Source organism: Apium graveolens, chromosome 3, assembly GCF_009905375.1.
Source record: "Apium graveolens cultivar Ventura chromosome 3, ASM990537v1, whole genome shotgun sequence".
Taxonomy (NCBI): Eukaryota; Viridiplantae; Streptophyta; class Magnoliopsida; order Apiales; family Apiaceae; genus Apium; species Apium graveolens.
The window spans coordinates 294,333,867-294,352,673 of record NC_133649.1 but is presented as its reverse complement, the minus strand read 5'-3'; the positions used below and the strand labels follow the sequence as shown (position 1 = coordinate 294,352,673).

The 18,807-nt window shown below is 41.5% G+C and overlaps 1 protein-coding gene across 1 annotated transcript; it reads left to right on the top strand.

Annotated features, from left to right (window-relative positions):
• Window positions 1-9,086: 9,086 nt before the first annotated feature.
• On the top strand, window positions 9,087-10,300 carry LOC141715208 (uncharacterized). The gene is made up of 3 exons (XM_074518686.1): window positions 9,087-9,337; window positions 9,422-9,814; window positions 9,901-10,300. Exons 1-3 carry the CDS (start codon window positions 9,087-9,089, stop codon window positions 10,298-10,300), a joined length of 1,044 nt encoding a protein of 347 aa, XP_074374787.1.
• The last annotated feature ends 8,507 nt before the right edge of the window (window positions 10,301-18,807 follow it).

Sequence of the window (18,807 nt, the reverse complement as noted above, 5' to 3'; positions counted from 1 at the left end):
CAGATTTCATAATCGAATGCAACTTCCCGGAAGAAGACCAAGAGCCAATGGACACGGATCAGGAGCCAAAAAAGGAAATTAGTCTGGGAGCCTGGACCTTAAAGGTAGATGGTTCTTCAACAACCGAGAGGTCAGGAGCCAGACTCATACTCAGGAGTCCAGAAGGATTCAAGATTCAGACAGCTATATCCTTCAGCTTCCCAGCAACAAACAATCAAGCAGAATATGAGGCGTTGATCGCAGGACTAAAGCTCTCCCGGACTCTAAGGGTCCAGGACTTAAAAATCTACAGCGACTCCCAGATAGTGGTCAAGCAAACAAACGGAGAATACATAGCAAAGGACCCTACTCTGGCGAAGTACCAAGCACTGGTTCAGAGCTACTTAGCCTCAATCCCAAGCCACCAAATCCTCCAGATATGCCGAGAAGAAAACGAAGAAGCGGATATCCTATCCAAATTAGTCCGGAATTCATCAGATCTGGACTGCTCAGTCTACTTCGAAGAACTCCACAAACCATCCATTGACTCCGGAGAGGTCTTGGAAATAGAAGGCACCCAAAATTGGATGACTCCCTTCATAAACTACTTGGACAAAGGGGAGCTCCCAGAAGATAAAGGAAAAGCTCAAAGATTGAAAGCAAAAGCAGCCAAGTTCTTCCTCGAAGAAGGAGTACTCTACCGCAGGACCTTCTCATCTCCTATCCTGAAGTGCATCGGCCCAGAAGAAGCAAAGTACTGCTTAACAGAAGTGCATGAAGGAATATGCGGAGACCACATGTCTGCCAAAGCCCTAGCTCATAAGATCATAAGACAAGGCTACTACTGGCCAACAATTCATCAGGATGCAATAGAATTCGTCAAGAAGTGCAAGGAGTGCCAGCTCTTCAGCAATGTGTCCCGGATAAGCCCAGTCCTACCATCCTCAGTCCTGTCACCTATCCCCTTCGCTGTTTGGGGTATTGATATCATGGGACCCTTCCCTCGAGCAAAAGGAGACCTCAGGTACCTACTAGTCACTATTGATTACATGACAAAATGGGTTGAAGCAAAAGCAATGAGGACAATCAATCAGCAAGACTGCATAAAGTTTATGGGCAACATTTTGATGAGGTTCGGGATACCACGAGTCCTAGTATCAAACAATGGGCCCCAATTCATTTGATCAGAGTTCGAATCTTACCTCCAAGAGCGCGGGATCAAGCACAAAAAATCATCAGTGGCATATCCCCAAGGAAATGGCCAAGTAGAAGTAACCAACAGAATCCTATTCCGAGGTATCGAGAAAAGACTCAAAGAAAGTAAAAGCAAGTGGCCAGAAGAACTACAAAGCGTACTTTGGTCCTACAGGACAAGCCCAAGGACAAGCACAGGAGAAACTCCATTCAAACTAGCTTATGGAACAGAAGCAATGCTGCCCATTGAAGTGGGTTCTCCTTCCCACAGAGCAATACACTTCGAAGAAGAAGCAAATGAAGAAGGACTCAAAACAAACATGGAACTAATTGATGAGGTCCGGGACCAAGCTGTGGAAAGAATGGAGAAATACAAGGAGAAAACAAGAGAGCATTTCAGTAAGAAGTCAAGAGTCAAAAACTTCCAAGTTGGAGACCTAGTCCTTCGAGACACTGAAGCATCAGATCCCACAAACACCGGAAAGTTAATGCCCAAATGGGAAGGACCATACAAGATCAAAGAAGTCCTCAGGCCAGGAACCTACAAGCTCTTGAACATGGATGCCTCAGAAGTCCCAAACACTTGGCATGGACTAAGGCTAAGGAAATTCTACCAGTAGTAAAGCAAACAAAGCAACCAAAAAACTTGTAGCCAATATTGGCAAGCAACCAAAATGTTTCTCATTCTATATTGTATGAATGATCAATGAAAAGCTTTCTCTTTAACTTGCATATTTTTAGAAATCCATCACCAGTCCAGACAACCTATTAGTCAGGACTAGAGTAACCAACTTTTACTTAGAATTAATTTTCTATCTTAAAGCAACCACTAGTCCGGACAAGCTATCAGTCAGGACTAGAGCAACCAACTTTTACTTAGAATTAATTTTCTAACTAAAAGCAACCACTAGTCCGGACGACCCATTAGTCAGGACTAGAGCAACCAAATTTTACTTAGAATTAATTTTCTAACTAAAAGCAACCACTAGTCCGGACAAGCCATTAGTTAGGACTAGAGCATCCAACTTTTACTTAGAATTAATTTTCTAACTAAAAGCAGCCACTAGTCCGGACAACCTATCAGTCAGGACTAGAGAAACCAACTTTTACTTAGAATTAATTTTCTATCTTAAAGCAACCACTAGTCCGGACAAGCTATCAGTCAGGACTAGAGCAACCAACTTTTACTTAGAATTAATTTTCTAACTAAAAGCAACCACTAGTCCGGACGAGCCATTAGTCAGGACTAGAGCAACCAAATTTTACTTAGAATTAATTTTCTAACTAAAAGCAACCACTAGTTCGGACAAGCCATTAGTCAGGACTAGAGCATCCAACTTTCACTTAGAATTAATTTTCTAACTAAAAGCAGCCACTAGTCCGGACAACCTATCAGTCAGGACTAGAGCAACCAACTTTTACTTAGAATTAATTTTCTATCTTAAAGCAACCACTAGTCCGGACATGCTATTAGTCAGGACTAGAGCAACTAACTTTTCTTAGAATTAATTTTCTATCTTAAAGCAACCACTAGTCCGGACATGCTATTAGTCAGGACTAGAGCAACAAACTTTTACTAAGAATTAATTTTCTATCTTAAAGCAACCACTAGTCCGGACATGCTATTAGTCAGGACTAGAGCAACAAACTTGTACTTAGAATTAATTTTCTATCTTAAAGCAACCACTAGTCCGGACATGCTATTAGTAAGGACTAGAGCAATCAACTTTTACTTAGAACCAATTTTCTAACTAAAAGCAACCACTAGTCCGGACAAGATGATTAGTCAGGACTAACCAGCAAAATTATACTTGGAAAAATATTCTAAGGCAAAAACAAACTACAGAAACAGACTAAAATAACAGCAAGGAAAGCATTCATTACAAATTCACTGGCCTCAAACGAGCCCGGAACAAAGTACAAAAAATATTACAAGAACCAAATATTATCAAGTCTTAAATCAGTAGCAATTTTACAAATCAAATATAGATCAGGACTCCGGAGCATTAGGAGGCAGGAAACTGGGGCAAGGGCCGTCGAACGGCTCCGGTTCACCTAGTCCAAGCTCAATATCTTCCTTGGCTTTGATAAACTCAGAGACGAAACTATCCCAATCAGCCTCCGGATTCGTCTTGATATGCCTTTCAGCAATCAGCCAGCAGCGAACTATCTCCGGAGCACCAGCATTAGCAAGGGCTCTATCGTACTCCTCGGACCTTTTAAACTCAGCAACAACTTCAGAATCCGGACGCACAACGGACATCTGCTTCCGGAGCTCAGCTAACTCTGACTTTAATTCGGAAGCCTCCTTTTCAACATTTTCCGCCCGGATTGTTACCTCATTCAGGTGCTTATTCAGTCCCGAGAGGGAATTGTCTTTCACAATTATCTGGTCCCGGAGCTGACTAATCTCCGAGTCCTTATCAGCAATGGTACTCCGGGAGTTTTTAAGTTCATTGTAGGCCAGAGAAACTGATCCGGCCATATACCCGCCAAGCTGCAAAAAATGGAAAAACTCAGAAAAATATTCTAAGGCAAATCAAGGCAAGAAACAAGAACAGAAAGAAAATACCTGACCCCAGAGCCGGGAACACTCCTTCATTGTGGCATCGAATCCGGACTCATTCATCTTACTCCACTGAGGTTGAGTCGGAATCCCAGCCATGAAGCGAGCCACCTTTTCCTCCAGCCCCGGACCACCTTCATCCGGACTATCCACATCAACTGCTTTCCCTTTGCCAGCCCCGGACCCAGAGCCAGCTTCATAGTTTTCAGCCCTAGGAGGTTTCGACCCAAGAGTCCAGAGCCTCTTCCTCCTCCGCCCAGAATCAGCACCCGGAACCTCCCCAATAGGACCTAGATCCTCAAGATTGTCAAACTCATTACCCATATCCAACTCAACATTATGCTCCGGAGTGGATTGGTTCACATGAAATTCAGGCTCCGGATTGGGGACGGCATTGCTCTGTGATCCCTCCTCGGCCGAGGCGTTCGATCCGGAGCCACCAGCAGCATTCTTCTTTGGCAACTTGAAAGCCTTGCCCAGACCTTTCAGAGCATCACTGTAAGCGGAGGACGACATGTCCGGATTATAATGTGGCAAACCTGCAGGAAACAAACAAAAAACACAAGTCAAACACAAGAAGCAAAAACAAAGGGGAGCAGAAAAGAAACATCTAAAAGGTCCGGACAAGAAAGAAAACTACTTACAGCCCAGCCTGTGCAAAGTTCTATGATTCATAAAGGTGTCTCGGGTCATCTGGAAACCCAGACATTCACAAAATGCAAAAATTAACCGGAGAGCGTCACCCCGGAGCACATCCCTGCGGAAGCGAGTCCGGACTCCTTCCGAAGCTATATGGGGTAGATAGTACAAGTCCAAACCCTGGAGCATGATCAACTCCCCATTCCAAAACTTCAGCGAAGATTGCTGAATAACGGGCCTATAAGAGCCACCGTATCCACACTCCGGAGCCCGGAACCGAAGCTCGTATAACGGGAACTGGCTAGACCGGACTAAATGAAAGATGTGATGCCACAGCTTGAACGTGGGCTGAACTTTAAATTGATTGCAGGTGGCAATGAACCAAGTCATCCACTTTATTCCATTAGGCGTTATCTGCATTGGAGAGATCTTGTACACATATTTGCACAAATGTTTTAGAAACAAATGCCAGTGTGGATTCCATCCAGACCGGAGATGCTCCAACCACACGGGAACGAAGCCATCAGCCGGCCTATGATGAGCCCTCTCATCCGGAGTCGGCCACCTCCACTCAATCCGGCGATCCAACTGAAAAGCAGCCCGGACCGCCGAATCCTGGGCTTCATTATCTAGCCCAGCATACTCATCCTTCAACTCATAGTGCTCCTTAGCCACTATGTTGTTCGCAAACTTCCTATCAAAAGCTTCCCTATGATAGGGCCCCGGGCCAGCATTCTCCTGCCTAGCATATCCGGACCTAACGCTCCTAAAATAAAAACTGTTTTCTATCTCCTCGCTCTTAGTAACAAAATAACCAAGATTCTCCACCCACAAACCCTCCGGACTACAGGGTACCTTTCTCGAAGATATCTTAGCAACTGTAAGCTTCGTTATTGCCTCAGAATCCGAAGTGGAAGCCCTCTTCCCCATCGCAACCCGTTTAGAATCAGCAGAAGACTCAGAATCTGAACTAGATGGCCCTGGATAACAAGTTATGAAGGCCTTGGCAAGAGCTTTAGTCCGGACCATAAACCTAAAACAAGTTACAAAGGTTAGTCTAAAACTCCTACAGTTTATTTATCTTTGAAGCTACATGGTCCGGACTACCCTATGATTCAATTTTATTACAAGTCAAAATCAGACAGTCCGGAGACCCAACCAAAATATAAAACTAAACGTCCTCTCCAGACTGAAAAACCCCCGAACCCAAACAAACAACCCTAGCCTGTTACTCCGAACTTAGATATCAAAACAACTCAAAAACAACAACCAATTACAAAATCAAAACCTAGCTTATTAGTCCGGACTAAGTACCCAAGTCCGGACCCTAACAGAAAACCCTAATTCCAGAAACACTATCATTACAGGATCAAACACCAAAATATAGACAAAAACATATATATACACACATATATACAGATATACAAGACAATCAAAACAAGAACTAAACACAACATCATACAAAAACTATAGCAGAAACACAAAACCCAATCGAACAGCAAACTAAAATAAAGAAAAGAAGAGGAAGAAACTTACAAATGAAGAGATTACGGAGAAATTGGGGAAGACCGGACAACGGCGGCGCACCAGCAAGAAATCCCGACGGAAAAAATTCAGAGAAAAGAGAGAAAATTGAGAAGAGAAGATGAAGAAAAGTAAAAACTAAAGAAAGAGGGCAGCCCCTCCTTTTATAGAGGCAGTGAAATATCCAACATCCACGCCACGTGGCACGATCCCAGCAACACATCATAAGCAGTAATTATTACGACACGTCTCTCCAAATCATTACAGCTGTAATAATTCAAATAATTGGGGGGGAAAACCCCAAAACCGTTTCAACTTCCAAGTCCGGACTCCTTCTCACTCAGCGCACTCCGGACTGGGGGGCAAGTAAAGCTCAACTCCTGCTAAAGACAACCACCTTAGTCCTGATTCTCCGAACTCAACGCACTCCGGACTGGGGGCAAGAAAAACTCAACTCCTGCTAAAGACAACAACCTTAGTCCTGATTCGCTGAACTCAACGAACTCCGGACTGGGGGGCAAGAAAAGCTCAACTCCTGCTAAAGACAACCACCTTAGTCCTGATTCGCTGAACTCAACGCACTCCGGACCGAGGGCAAGAAAAACTCAACTCCTGCTAAAGACAACAACCTTAGTCCTGATTCGCTGAACTCAACGAACTCCGGACTGGGGGCAAGAAAAGCTCAACTCCTGCTAAAGACAACCACCTTAGTCCACTGGGGGCAAGAAAAAGCTCAACTCCTGCTAAAGACAACCACCTTAGTCCTGATTCGCTGAACTCAACGCACTCCGGACTGGGGGCAAGAAAAACTCAACTCCTGCTAAAGACAACAACCTTAGTCCTGATTCGCTGAACTCAACTGAACTCCGGACTGGGGGGCAAGTAAAGCTCAACTCCTGCTAAAGACAACCATCTTAGTCCAGATTCGCCGAACTCAACGCACTCCGGACCGGGGGCAAGAAAAACTCAACTCCTGCTAAAGACAACAACCTTAGTCCTGATTCGCTGAACTCAACGAACTCCGGACTTGGGGGCAAGTAAAGCTCAACTCCTGCTAAAGACAACCACCTTAGTCCTGATTCGCTGAACTCAACGAACTCCGGACTGGGGGCAAGAAAAACTCAACTCCTGCTAAAGACAACCACCTTAGTCCTGATTCTCCGAACTCAACGCACTCTGGACTGGGGGCAAGAAAAACTCAACTCCTGCTAAAGACAACCACCTTAGTCCTGATTCGCTGAACTCAACGAACTCCGGACTGGGGGAAATAAAAGCTCAAGTTCTTTTAACAAAACAATCAAAAACTCATGTTCTACAAACATACCCAAATTCACTCCCCCATCCAGAAAATCTGCATAAGGGAGTGGGGGGCACATGATAGTCCATATGGCTCCTGGGAGGACTACTCTTAGGCCTTCAATTCCATACAGCTCCTGGGAGGACTACTCCTAGGCCTTCAACTCCATACAGCTCCTGGGAGGACTACTCCTAAGCTCCTAACTCCATATGGCTCCTGGGAGGACTACTCCTAGGCCTTCAACTCTATACAGCTCCTGGGAGGATTACTTCTAAGCTCCTAACTCCATACAGCTCCTTGGAGACCTACTCCTAAGCTCCTAATTCCATATGGCTCCTGGGAGGACTACTCCTAGGTCTTCAACTCCATACAGCTCCTGGGAGGATTACTCCTAAGCTCCTAACTCCATACAGCTCCTGGGAGACCTACTCCTAAGCTCCTAACTCCATATGGCTCCTGAGAGGACTACTCCTAGGCCTTCAACTCCATACAGCTCCTGGGAGGATTACTCCTAAGCTCCTAACTCCAAACAGCTCCTGGGAGACCTACTCCTAAGCTCCTAACTCCACGCAGCTCCTGGAAGGAGTAGTCCCGCACACTACCACTCCTGACCAGCTCAGTCCCGCAAGCGGAACCTCGACAAACCCCGACACGTGAGACGTTGGCCCAAGCACGTGACGGGAACAACCGTCACACATCAATCGTGGGAATAATCAGGGCACGTGTCAGAGGATCCTCAGAACATTCCTCGACCAGTCCCACGCTGACACGTGTAAAGCATCCACTCCAGCCAGGTGCCCTCCGCTCCCAGAACCAATGGCTACGATTCAAAGGTACCAACCCCAAAACCCTACCCTTGAGCTATAAATAGCCCAAGAAGGTGAGGTTTTGGGGTTAATCATTCTTTCACACTCAGATACACGCATAGCCACCCTGCATTCATATTCATCTTCCCAAAAAGCTAGTTCTTACTCTCACGCCGGAGGCGCCGCGGGACTCCAACCCCCCTTCCGGTGTTGTTTTGTAGGAACCCAACCACAACTACACCTCTACAGCAGAGAAGGATCCAGGACGCCGTCGAAGGAGCAGCCCCGCCACCAGGAGTTATCAATAAGTACATTAAGGTTTTTGAAGAATAGATAACTTAACATGGTATCAGAGGTCAATTGGCAGAGTCTCAGGTCAGGTTGTTATTATGTTGTAGTTGAGCCAAAAGAGCTCTTGAACGTACAATGCGCTTTACAGTCAAGTAGTCAACAACACAAAAGCGAGTCAGAGAATTTACAGAATTTCATGATATGTGATTCAGGTACTCAGGTTTGTTGGACTCGTGCAACTTTATCTGTGGACTGTGGCTTTCATTCCTGATATATTTGAGAATTGGAGCTCACTTTGCAGCCATGCTTTTTCCTCACAGGTAATGGATTCAGCTTTATTTACAGCCTCGCATATATGTTATATTATATTTAATTATAGTTATATTTGTTTTGGTCGACTAGTCCATGACTGATCGACTAGTCGACTAGCCGGAGGTCCATCGACTCGCCTCGACTTAGAGCCGTGACAACCATGATGTGCACGGCCAAATGTGTAGGTGGAATGGGGTTTAAGGATCTTAAAATTTTTAATGATGCACTTTTGGGAAAACAAGCATGGAGGTTGGTACAATAGGAGAATTCACTTCTCGGAAGAGTAATGAAAGCAAAATACTATCCTAATTGTACTTTCCTTGAGTCAGCTTTAGGTTATTCTTGTAGTTACTCATGGAAGAGTATATGGAGTTCTAAAGCACTGTTGAAAGAAGGACTTACATGGAGAGTTGGTAATGGATCAAAAATAAACATCTAGACGGACCCATGGCTGGTGGATGAAAATGGTCGTTATATCATGAGTGATCCAGTTGAGGATTTAAACCTTGTCAGTAATCTAATTGACCACGACGATAAGGAATGGCGTCAGGAGTTGATTATAGAGCATTTTTGCGAGAATGATGTCAAGCGTATACTAGCCGTTCCATCGAGCTGGAGAAATCAAAATGATGATCTCACTTGGGCTTTCACAAATGAAGGAATCTACTCGGTTAAAACAGCATACATGTTGGGTCAAGGGATCAATCTTAAAGCTGTGCATGAAGCTTGGTCTGTTATTTGAAGTCTTGCTATATCTCCGAAAGTCTGTCATTTCTTGTGGAGATTTTGTACAGAATCTCTATCTGTAAGAAGCTTGTTAAAACATCGTCATCCTATTGAAGATGCAACATGCCCGCGGTGCCATCAAATATATGAAAGTGCACGTCATTCCATTTTTGAATGCACCAAAGTGATTGATCTGTGCGAGAAATGTGGCTGTGCAGAAATGAGTAACTGGGAGAGAGTAAAACCTGGGTGTGATCTAGTTGCTAGCTGGAAGAATTTTCATCCGAAGAAGCAACAATATGGTGCTACTCTAGCGTGGTGTATTTGGACGGAGCGAAACCAAAGAGTCTTTGAAAATAAAAGCACTTCAAATGACATTATTGGTGCTAGAGTTAAGAGATTAGTAGAAGAGTATGGAAACTACAATACACACATTTACAAACAACCAACGAAGAACGGTAAGCAAAGCTCAAGTAAGTGGTTAGCACCTCCAATCGGTGTTACAAAAATAAATATGGATGCTTCGCTAGCTATTGAGGTTGGATTGGCATCGGTGTGGTTGCCAGGGACTTCACAGGCTCAGTGATTTTTGCAGCTACTAAAAGAATCCGAGCTTATTGGTCACCAGAAGTTGCTGAGGCAAAAGCAATCGACATCGCGGTAAGGCTGGGCAGAAAATACGGACTTGAGGAAGTGATCCTTGAATCTGATTGCAAAAATCTGGTTAATCGGCCCTCCAAAGGTGTAACATATCTGTCTGATTTGGACTATGTGTTAGATGACATTCTTGTAACTAGTACCTCTTTTAAATCCATTAGTTGGTCTCATGTCAAAAGAGATGCTAACTCAGTAGCGCATCACCTTGGTAGGTTATTCCCTTTTGGTTCTCAACAGGTGTGGGAGAATCATTATCCCACTGAAATTGTCCCTTATGTAAACATGGATATCTTGTCTCTTGATCAATGAATAGTTATGCTTTTGACTCTCAAAAAAAAAGTTAGATTAACATTTAAAAAAATATATCCAAAAATTAAAATTGATAAAAAAAAATGAAAAATCAAAAATAAGTTGAGAAAAAATACGTCTTTACTAACATTCAACTTATCAGCTTAATTCAACTTATAAGTTGGGTCGACAAACGTTCGTCAATAAGCTGTTACGGGCTTATAAGCCAATAATTTGGCTTATAAGATTTGCTAAACAGGCCCTTTATAAAAAAAGGAAAAATAAGTGGAGGGTAAGTAAATAGTTTTACTTATATTCATAATTTTGTTTCCAAAATTTTAAAAAAATGTTAATGAATATAAATTTAACACAAATGATTTTACTTCCCTAAAATTTACTTACTTCCCTTCAAACAACTCGGGAACAAGGCATGGGGAAACAAAGAGACTGTATGAAGCCGAACGAAAGTGATGTCATTGTATACGAAATTTGCGACTAGAATTAATACTACAATCTTTTTGAAGAATTTAAGTTAAGACATTTTTACCGAAATTATTAACTTAAAGATATTTAACTGTATTTATAAATTTGGTTAAAAAATAAATGAGAAACTGTATTTACAGTTGTGTGACAAATTGGCCAACATTCTACATTTTCTTTGTATTTAATTCAATTTTTAGTTAACAAAATGGATCGAAGTACAAATATTATAAAAATGTGATTCTTTCTTAATTTGTTCAAAGAACTAAATTATGTCTTAAAGATTGTCAGGACTATAGGATTAACATCCTAATTCCTAAGCTTGCACTAAACAAGCCAACATGAGCAGAGCAAGAAACCTGAGTTTGGGGTGGTGAATTTTTTTGGAAGTAACTGATATATTTTTTAATTTCTTATATATTAAATTAATTTATAAAAATTATTATAATTATACATAAATTTGTATATCTAAATTTATAATTATTATAAACATCATTGATATTAGTACTAGTTTTATAAAATTCATATATTTTTTAGGTGTGAAAATTAAAAACAAGAAAATTTTTATACTAAATATATGAATATGAAATTTTTCCTATAAATTTTAATACTAATTTCATGATTATACAGGAGTCTGGTGGCTCCCGGCGTGCCACCCCTTGCCTCCGTCCCTGAACATGAGCAACAATGGAACCAGAGCACCTAGGTGGGAAATGTTCATTCATTTGGATTTTTTCATTAGACTATCACAGATTTATAAGTACGTTAAGGTTTTTGAAGAATCGATCATAAGTATTCGGTAATTCGGGAACCGAACCGAAATATTATTCGGTAACCGAATAATATTATAATATATATTTCGGTAATTTCGGTAATTCGGTTATTTCGGTAAAAAAACCGAAAAAACCGAAATACCGAATAACCCAAAATATCATAACCGAATTAAAAACCGAATTATTTCGGTTCGGTAACCGAACCGAATTATTTTGGTAATTTCGGTTCGGTATTCGGTTAACCGAACCGAATGCTCAGCCCTAAACTTATGTTGTAGTTCGCCAAAAGAGCTCTTGAACGTACAATGAGCTTTACAGTCCAGTAGTCAACAACACAAAAGAAAGTCATTACTCCCCGAGAATTTACAGAATTTCATGATATACGACTCAGGTAGTCGGGTTTCTTGTGAAGGCTGTAGTTCTGTTTATGCAGCAAGATAATGGAGAAAACAAAAGAAAACAACTACTTGATATACTCCAAAAAATGTGATCAATGTACAAAGGCTATTACAGAGACATATATAGAAAACATGCAAAACAGAATGCTAAAATCACGTACTAATGTGATCACCAGATCTCCTATCTCGACTCAGCCACCTCAGTTTTATTCAATCAATCCTAAAATCTCTCAACTGAAATATAGACTATGTCAACAGCCATATATATATATATACGACCATTAACGTTTTATTATATTTAGATATGTTTGAATTAAATATCCAACATACACCCCCTTAATTCAAACATATTTAAGTCAATTTCTTGACTCCCAGAAGTTCCCTCATCTGTTCAAACTTTGCACTAGGTAATGCCTTTGTCAACATGTCCGCCCTTTGCTCCTCAGTTCTGATGTGCTTGATAACTATCTCTCCCTTCTCTACACAATCTCTGATAAAGTGAAAACGTAAGTCTATGTGTTTGCTCCTTCCGTGAAAGACCGGATTCTTTGCCAAATCAATCGCAGAACGATTGTCTATGTACAGAACAACCGGACCAACATTCATATCCATGATTGTGTTCAACAGATTTTTGAGCCATATTCCTTGACATGCTGCTGCAGTTGCCGCCATGAACTCAGCTTCGCAGGAGGAAAGTGCAACACAGCGTTGTTTTTGTGATACCCAAGTGATTAAACTCTCACTTAAATAGAACACCATGCCACCTGTACTCTTACGGTCATCAACACTCCCTCCCAAATCGCTATCAGAGTAACCAGATAACAGATGGTTTCCTGAGTTCTCAGTGTACAACAAGCCATGATCCAGAGTACCAACTAGATACCGTAGTATACGTTTGACAGCGTTCATATGCTGTACCGTTGGTCTCTCCATGAAGCGACTTACAATACCTACTGCATATGCTATATCGGGTCGTGTGTGTACTAAATACCTCAATCCTCCCACAAGACTCTTGTACTGTGTTGGATCAACTGCCTTTCCAGTAGTATCTTTGTTTAGTTGAACTCTTGGTTCCATAGGATACTTAGTTGGGTTACTGTTTAACATACCTGCTTTGTCCAGCAACTTTCTTGCATATCCTGATTGCCTTAGTTCAATTCCTCCTCGCCTCTGCTCAACCTCGATGCCCAGGTAGTATGAAAGCTTTCCTAGGTCACTCATGTCAAACTCGTTCTTCATTTGAGCCTTGAATTTTTGAATGTTTCTCATACTTGAACCCGTGATTAACAAATCATCAACGTATACTCCAACCACCAGAAACTCATTTCCCTCCCGTTTAGTATATACCGCGTGTTCATATGGGCATTTTTCGAATCCCAACTTCTCAAGGCATCTTCTTAACCGTGCATACCAAGCACGTGGTGCTTGCTTGAGCCCATACAAGGCCTTCAATAGTTTGTATACTTTCTGTTCTTGTTTTTCCTTCTCAAACCCTTCCGGTTGTAGCACGTACACTTCCTCTTCGATGTCTCCATTTAAAAACGCAGATTTTACGTCCATATGATGGACTTCCCACCCATGTTTTGCTGACAATGCTAGGAGCAATCTCACGGTTTCCATTCTTGTGACAGGAGCAAAAACCTCCTCATAATCTATTCCTTGCTTTTGAACATACCCCTTCGCCACTAATCGAGCCTTGTATTTTACCACCTCTCCATTCATGTCCTTCTTGATTTTAAATACCCACTTCAAGCCTATTGCCTTCTGCCCGGGAGGAAGCTCTGTCAGTACCCAAGTATTGTTTTTCTCGATCGAATCTATCTCATTTTTCATAGCTTCTCTCCATGCTGACTCTTTCTCTGCTTGAACATAACTCGATGGTTCCTCTGTAGACAGTAGTAATAATTCCTCATCAATCTCAACTTCTTCAGTCTCATCGTAGATTTCGCTCAGCAGTCTGAAATGTCTGGGTTCAGTGCTTCCATTTGACGTTGTAGTAGTATGGCTGTTTCCAACCGACTGTTGTGTTGATGATCCTATCGAATATTTTGAAGATGAACTTTGTTCATTTGCTGTGAATGAATGTCGGGACTGTACAGGTGTGACAGTCACATCTTGTTCATCTTCGTGACTTTGGATGTGATTCTGAGGGGTACCAGTACTAGCAGCATTATTATTTTCTTCTTCCTGAACCCCAGTTTCTGCAAAATGGGTAGATACTAAAACATAAGTATCTGGAAAATTCACCTCATCAGCCGCCCCTGAATTTTCTTCCCATAGCCAGTGCTTGTCTTCTTGATATGTCACGTCTCTACTGACGTGTACACGTTTCGATATGGGGTCATATAAACGGCTTGCTTTAGTCCCCGGTTCTTTGCCTAAGTACACAACAACTTTGCTTCGATCCTCCAACTTTCTTACTGTAACCTGTGGTTTCATATACGCAAGACAACCAAATAAGCGAATATGTTCAAGACTCGGTTTCTTATCATTCCAGGCTTCATAGGGTGTCTTGTTTGATAAGGCCCGAGTTGGTAACCTGTTGAGCAGATAGACAGCATGCCGAACAGCCTCTCCCCACAACCAAGAAGGCATTTTAGTCTCCCTTAACATACTTCGCACCATTGCTGCTACAGTTCTATTACGTCGCTCAACTACCCCATTTTGTTGTGGGGTGTATGGAGCAGTAAAATGTCGCACTATCCCAGCTTTTTCACAGTAACTCAAGAATTCAGTGGAGCAAAATTCCCCTCCCCTATCCGTTCTAAAAACCTTGATTACTTCACTCGTTTCTTTCTCAACTAGTGTTCTGAATATTTTAAACATCTCAAATGCTTCACTTTTCTCTTTCAACAAATATACCCACATCTTACGTGTATAATCATCAACTAGCAAGAGAAAGTACCTGTTTCCTGCAGGTGTGGAGGGGGAAATTGGACCGCAAATATCACCATGTATAAGTTCTAGTCGTTCCTTGGATCTCCAACTAGTTTGTGCTGGAAATGCTTTTCTCGGTTGTTTTGCCATCAGGCATCCCTCGCAGGTCTTTCTGGGTTGCCCAATTTTTGGTATTCCATACACCATTTCATCTCTAGACATCTGACTCAGCGCCTGGAAATTCACATGTCCTAGCCTGACATGCCACAGCCACGAGTTCTCATCTGTTTTTGCCAGTAAAGCCATAGGTGTGCTTTCTTCCAACCAAATTTTATATAATATGTTTGCTGATCGTCTTACTCGCATTAGCAGTCTTCCCTTTTCATCATATACTGACAAATACTCTCCCTCAATGACCACCTTGTCTCCATCTTCTGACAACTGTCCGAGACTTATAATGTTGTTTCGCAAACTTGGGATAAAATACACATCATTTAGGAGTTTCACTTCACCATTTTTGCACGCAAAAGACACTGTACCTCTTCCCTTTACGTTCACAGTGGAACCATCTCCAAACCTTACTAACCCGGTCACACTTTCGTCAAGATCTTTGAACTTTCCCTTTTGTCCTGTCATGTGGCTTGAAGCACCATTATCCAAATACCAAATCTGTGACTCCTTTCTGTCATCCTCAACCTTTAACTCAGGCAGCATTCTTTCTTCATTCAATAGTATAACCTCTACCTGATTTTCACTCTCCACAAATAGAAGTGCAGGCTCGTCCTCCTCCAGTTTTGAGAGGTTGACTTCCCTTGATGTGTCCCTCACATCTCTGCGTGGTTTCCGACACTCCGAAGCAAAGTGTCCATAGTTCTGGCAATTGTAACATCTTACCTTACTCTTATCTCGTCCCCCACGGTTGTCTCTTCCCCGGAACTCTGAGGTTCCTCGAGCTCCCTCTCTGCTCGTCTTCTTCAACCACTCCTCACGAGTTAGCAGCAACTGTGCGCTGCCTTCTTTCTTTCTCCACTCCTCCTCTGTTAACAGAAGTTGGCCTTGATTCACTTCAGACTGACCACGAAGTCTCTCCTCATGGGCTTTTAATGAACCCACGACTTCTTCTATGGACATTACCTCCAAATCTCCAAATTGCTCAATGGCAGAAGCAATCTGAAGGAATTTGGAAGGAACGGCCCTAAGTAGTTTCTTCACCACATATGCTTCTTCCATTTTCTCACCCAACGCTCTGATATTTGTCACTAACCCATTCAGCTTCATGTAGAAATCATCCAATAGATCTCCATCCCTCATCCTTAATGATTCAAATTCGCCTTTAAGAGTCTGCGCCCTTGCTTTCTTGACCTTATCGGCTCCCAAACTCACCGTTTTAATGGCATCCCAGGCTTCTTTCGCTGTGCCTTTCTCTGCAATCGACAATAACAACTCCTCCGGTATTCCTTGATATATAACAGCTAAAGCCCGTTTATCCACCTTCTCTTCAATTGTGGTCTTTGGGTCCTTGGGGTCAATAGCTTCCCATACTCCGTGGGCTTGCATAAAGACTTTCATTTTTAGTGCCCACGCAGCATAATTTGTTTTTGTTAGCATAGGATAGCTTAGGCCAAAAGTGCTCTCTTTGGGTTTGCTTGCATCTGTGTTTGATGAGGTTGACATGGCTAGGTTGGCTCTGATACCACGTGAAGGCTGTAGTTCTGTTTATGCAGCAAGATAATGGAGAAAACAAAAGAAAACAACTACTTGATATACTCCAAAAAATGTGATCAATGTACAAAGGCTATTACAGAGACATATATAGAAAACATGCAAAACAGAATGCTAAAATCACGTACTAATGTGATCACCAGATCTCCTATCTCGACTCAGCCACCTCAGTTTTATTCAATCAATCCTAAAATCTCTCAACTGAAATATAGACTATGTCAACAGCCATATACATATATACGACCATTAACGTTTTATTATATTTAGATATGTTTGAATTAAATATCCAACATCTTGGACTCGTGCAACTTATCTGTGGACTATGGCTTTCCTTCCTGATATTTGGAGAACTGGAGCTCACTTTGCAGCCATGCTGTTTCCTCACCAGGTAACGGATTCAACCTTACTTGTGTAGTTAAATACGGTGTGAATACGAGAAAAATTGAGAATTTTTTAGCCTTGAAGCTGCTTTTTGTTTGATCTAGTTTCAAACACAAGGCTATAGCTTGAAGTGCTGCAGCAAAGACAAGACCAACATGGATCTTCAAAAGAAAAAAAGATACACTGTCCTGCAGTCAAAACAAGATAGAAATCGAATGACTGGAAACACACCCTTGGAAGAAGACCATCATACATAATACTTGCTTCCACAACAACATCAGCTGCAAACAATTGCAAACCTGCAACGATTTATTACTTCCCTGTTTCTTGGTTTTGCATGATCTTGCATGCCTAAGCAACTTGTTTATTTGGCATTGCTGCAGGTTGGTAATGATTGTGCTTAATCACTTAGTTCTTCAACATACATGAAGTAGTATAGTGTATGTCCCAATGCTATGAGCTTTGTGTTCCCTTCTAAAGACATGTTTCTAATCCTGTTGGTATTTTCACAATGATCCTGACCTAAATTTAATCCATGAAGCGTCCTCGACAGGGGTGTCCCTCACTATAGGCGAGCAAGACTTGCGCCTAGGGGCCCGTCACTCAAATGCTCCAAAACTTTCAACTTCTTTAAGTAAATATATATATATATATATATGAATTTGCATGACATATGTATGTTACGGCCCCATAAATTGATTTCGACTAAGGCCACTCGAATCTCAGGGTCGGCCATGCCTCGATCCTAGCTATTAGGACCTGTTTGCAGATTTGACTTACAAGTGACTTATAAAATCAGAAATACATATATTTTTTAACTTATAAGTTACTTATAAGATAACTCAAACTTAATGAGTCGTGCATGCCCTTCTACTTAACTAATGTCAAAACAATGTGTTAACAGGCTACTTAGCTATAACATCTATGCAAGACAAGAAATAAGAAACACATGTTCAGATATGGGATCATCTGACAGTTTCCTAACATGTTAGACCTTCCAAGATTAATGAGATGGAGAGATCTGAACTCCGGAGACAGAAGTTCTTCATCGGTGTATCTCGAAATCTAATCTGAAAGTAGGGTCCTGTTTCGAATATCATGGTCTGTAAGCGGAGGGGCAAAGCTAACAAAAGACAGCAATGTGTGATGAATTATGAAGATGTTTGTTCACCAAACAGGTCATGTGACTGTGTACAAAATCCAAAAAGAAATGGAGAAACATATGGAGTGGGGGGCTTCAATTTAACAGATAGGCCAGTATGGGAAGACAACAGAAGGATCAAGTAGTTCGTACGAAGAAGACATATATCTACTCCGCTTAAGTTTAAATTTTTAATCATCCGATACTGATAAATCTTCTTGATACCGGATGCGACAAGATAAGAACTTATTTCTTGTTATCTCGTATTCTTAGTCTGATTCTCGTTTCAACGGCCAAGTTATGTCACTTGACATTGCTATTATAAATTGGGTGAAGGACAAATTTAGTTTATTTTTACACAAAATTAATAAAAATGACCAATTTCTGAAAAATTGGTCAACTTTAGCCGATAGGATATCCAAATGTCACTGGAGTATTCACTTTATATGAGATACCACTGTCAGTGGAGTATCCATATATGAAATACCCAACTACCATCCAACTGACGGTCGAGTATTCAATCGGCTAAAATTAACCATTTTTTTTCAGAATTGTTATTTTAATTAAAAAATTTCAAAAATTAACTATTTTTATCATTTTTTCGACCAAAAACTTAGCTCTTGTCATTTTATATTTTGGATCTGATTCTCGTCGAATTAGGCCATAAACCTTCATATCACAAACTTAAAGCTAAGTGTACGAAAAACTAAATGATAGTTTCATGGACGAAGACAAAAAACATTCAATTGACAGTTG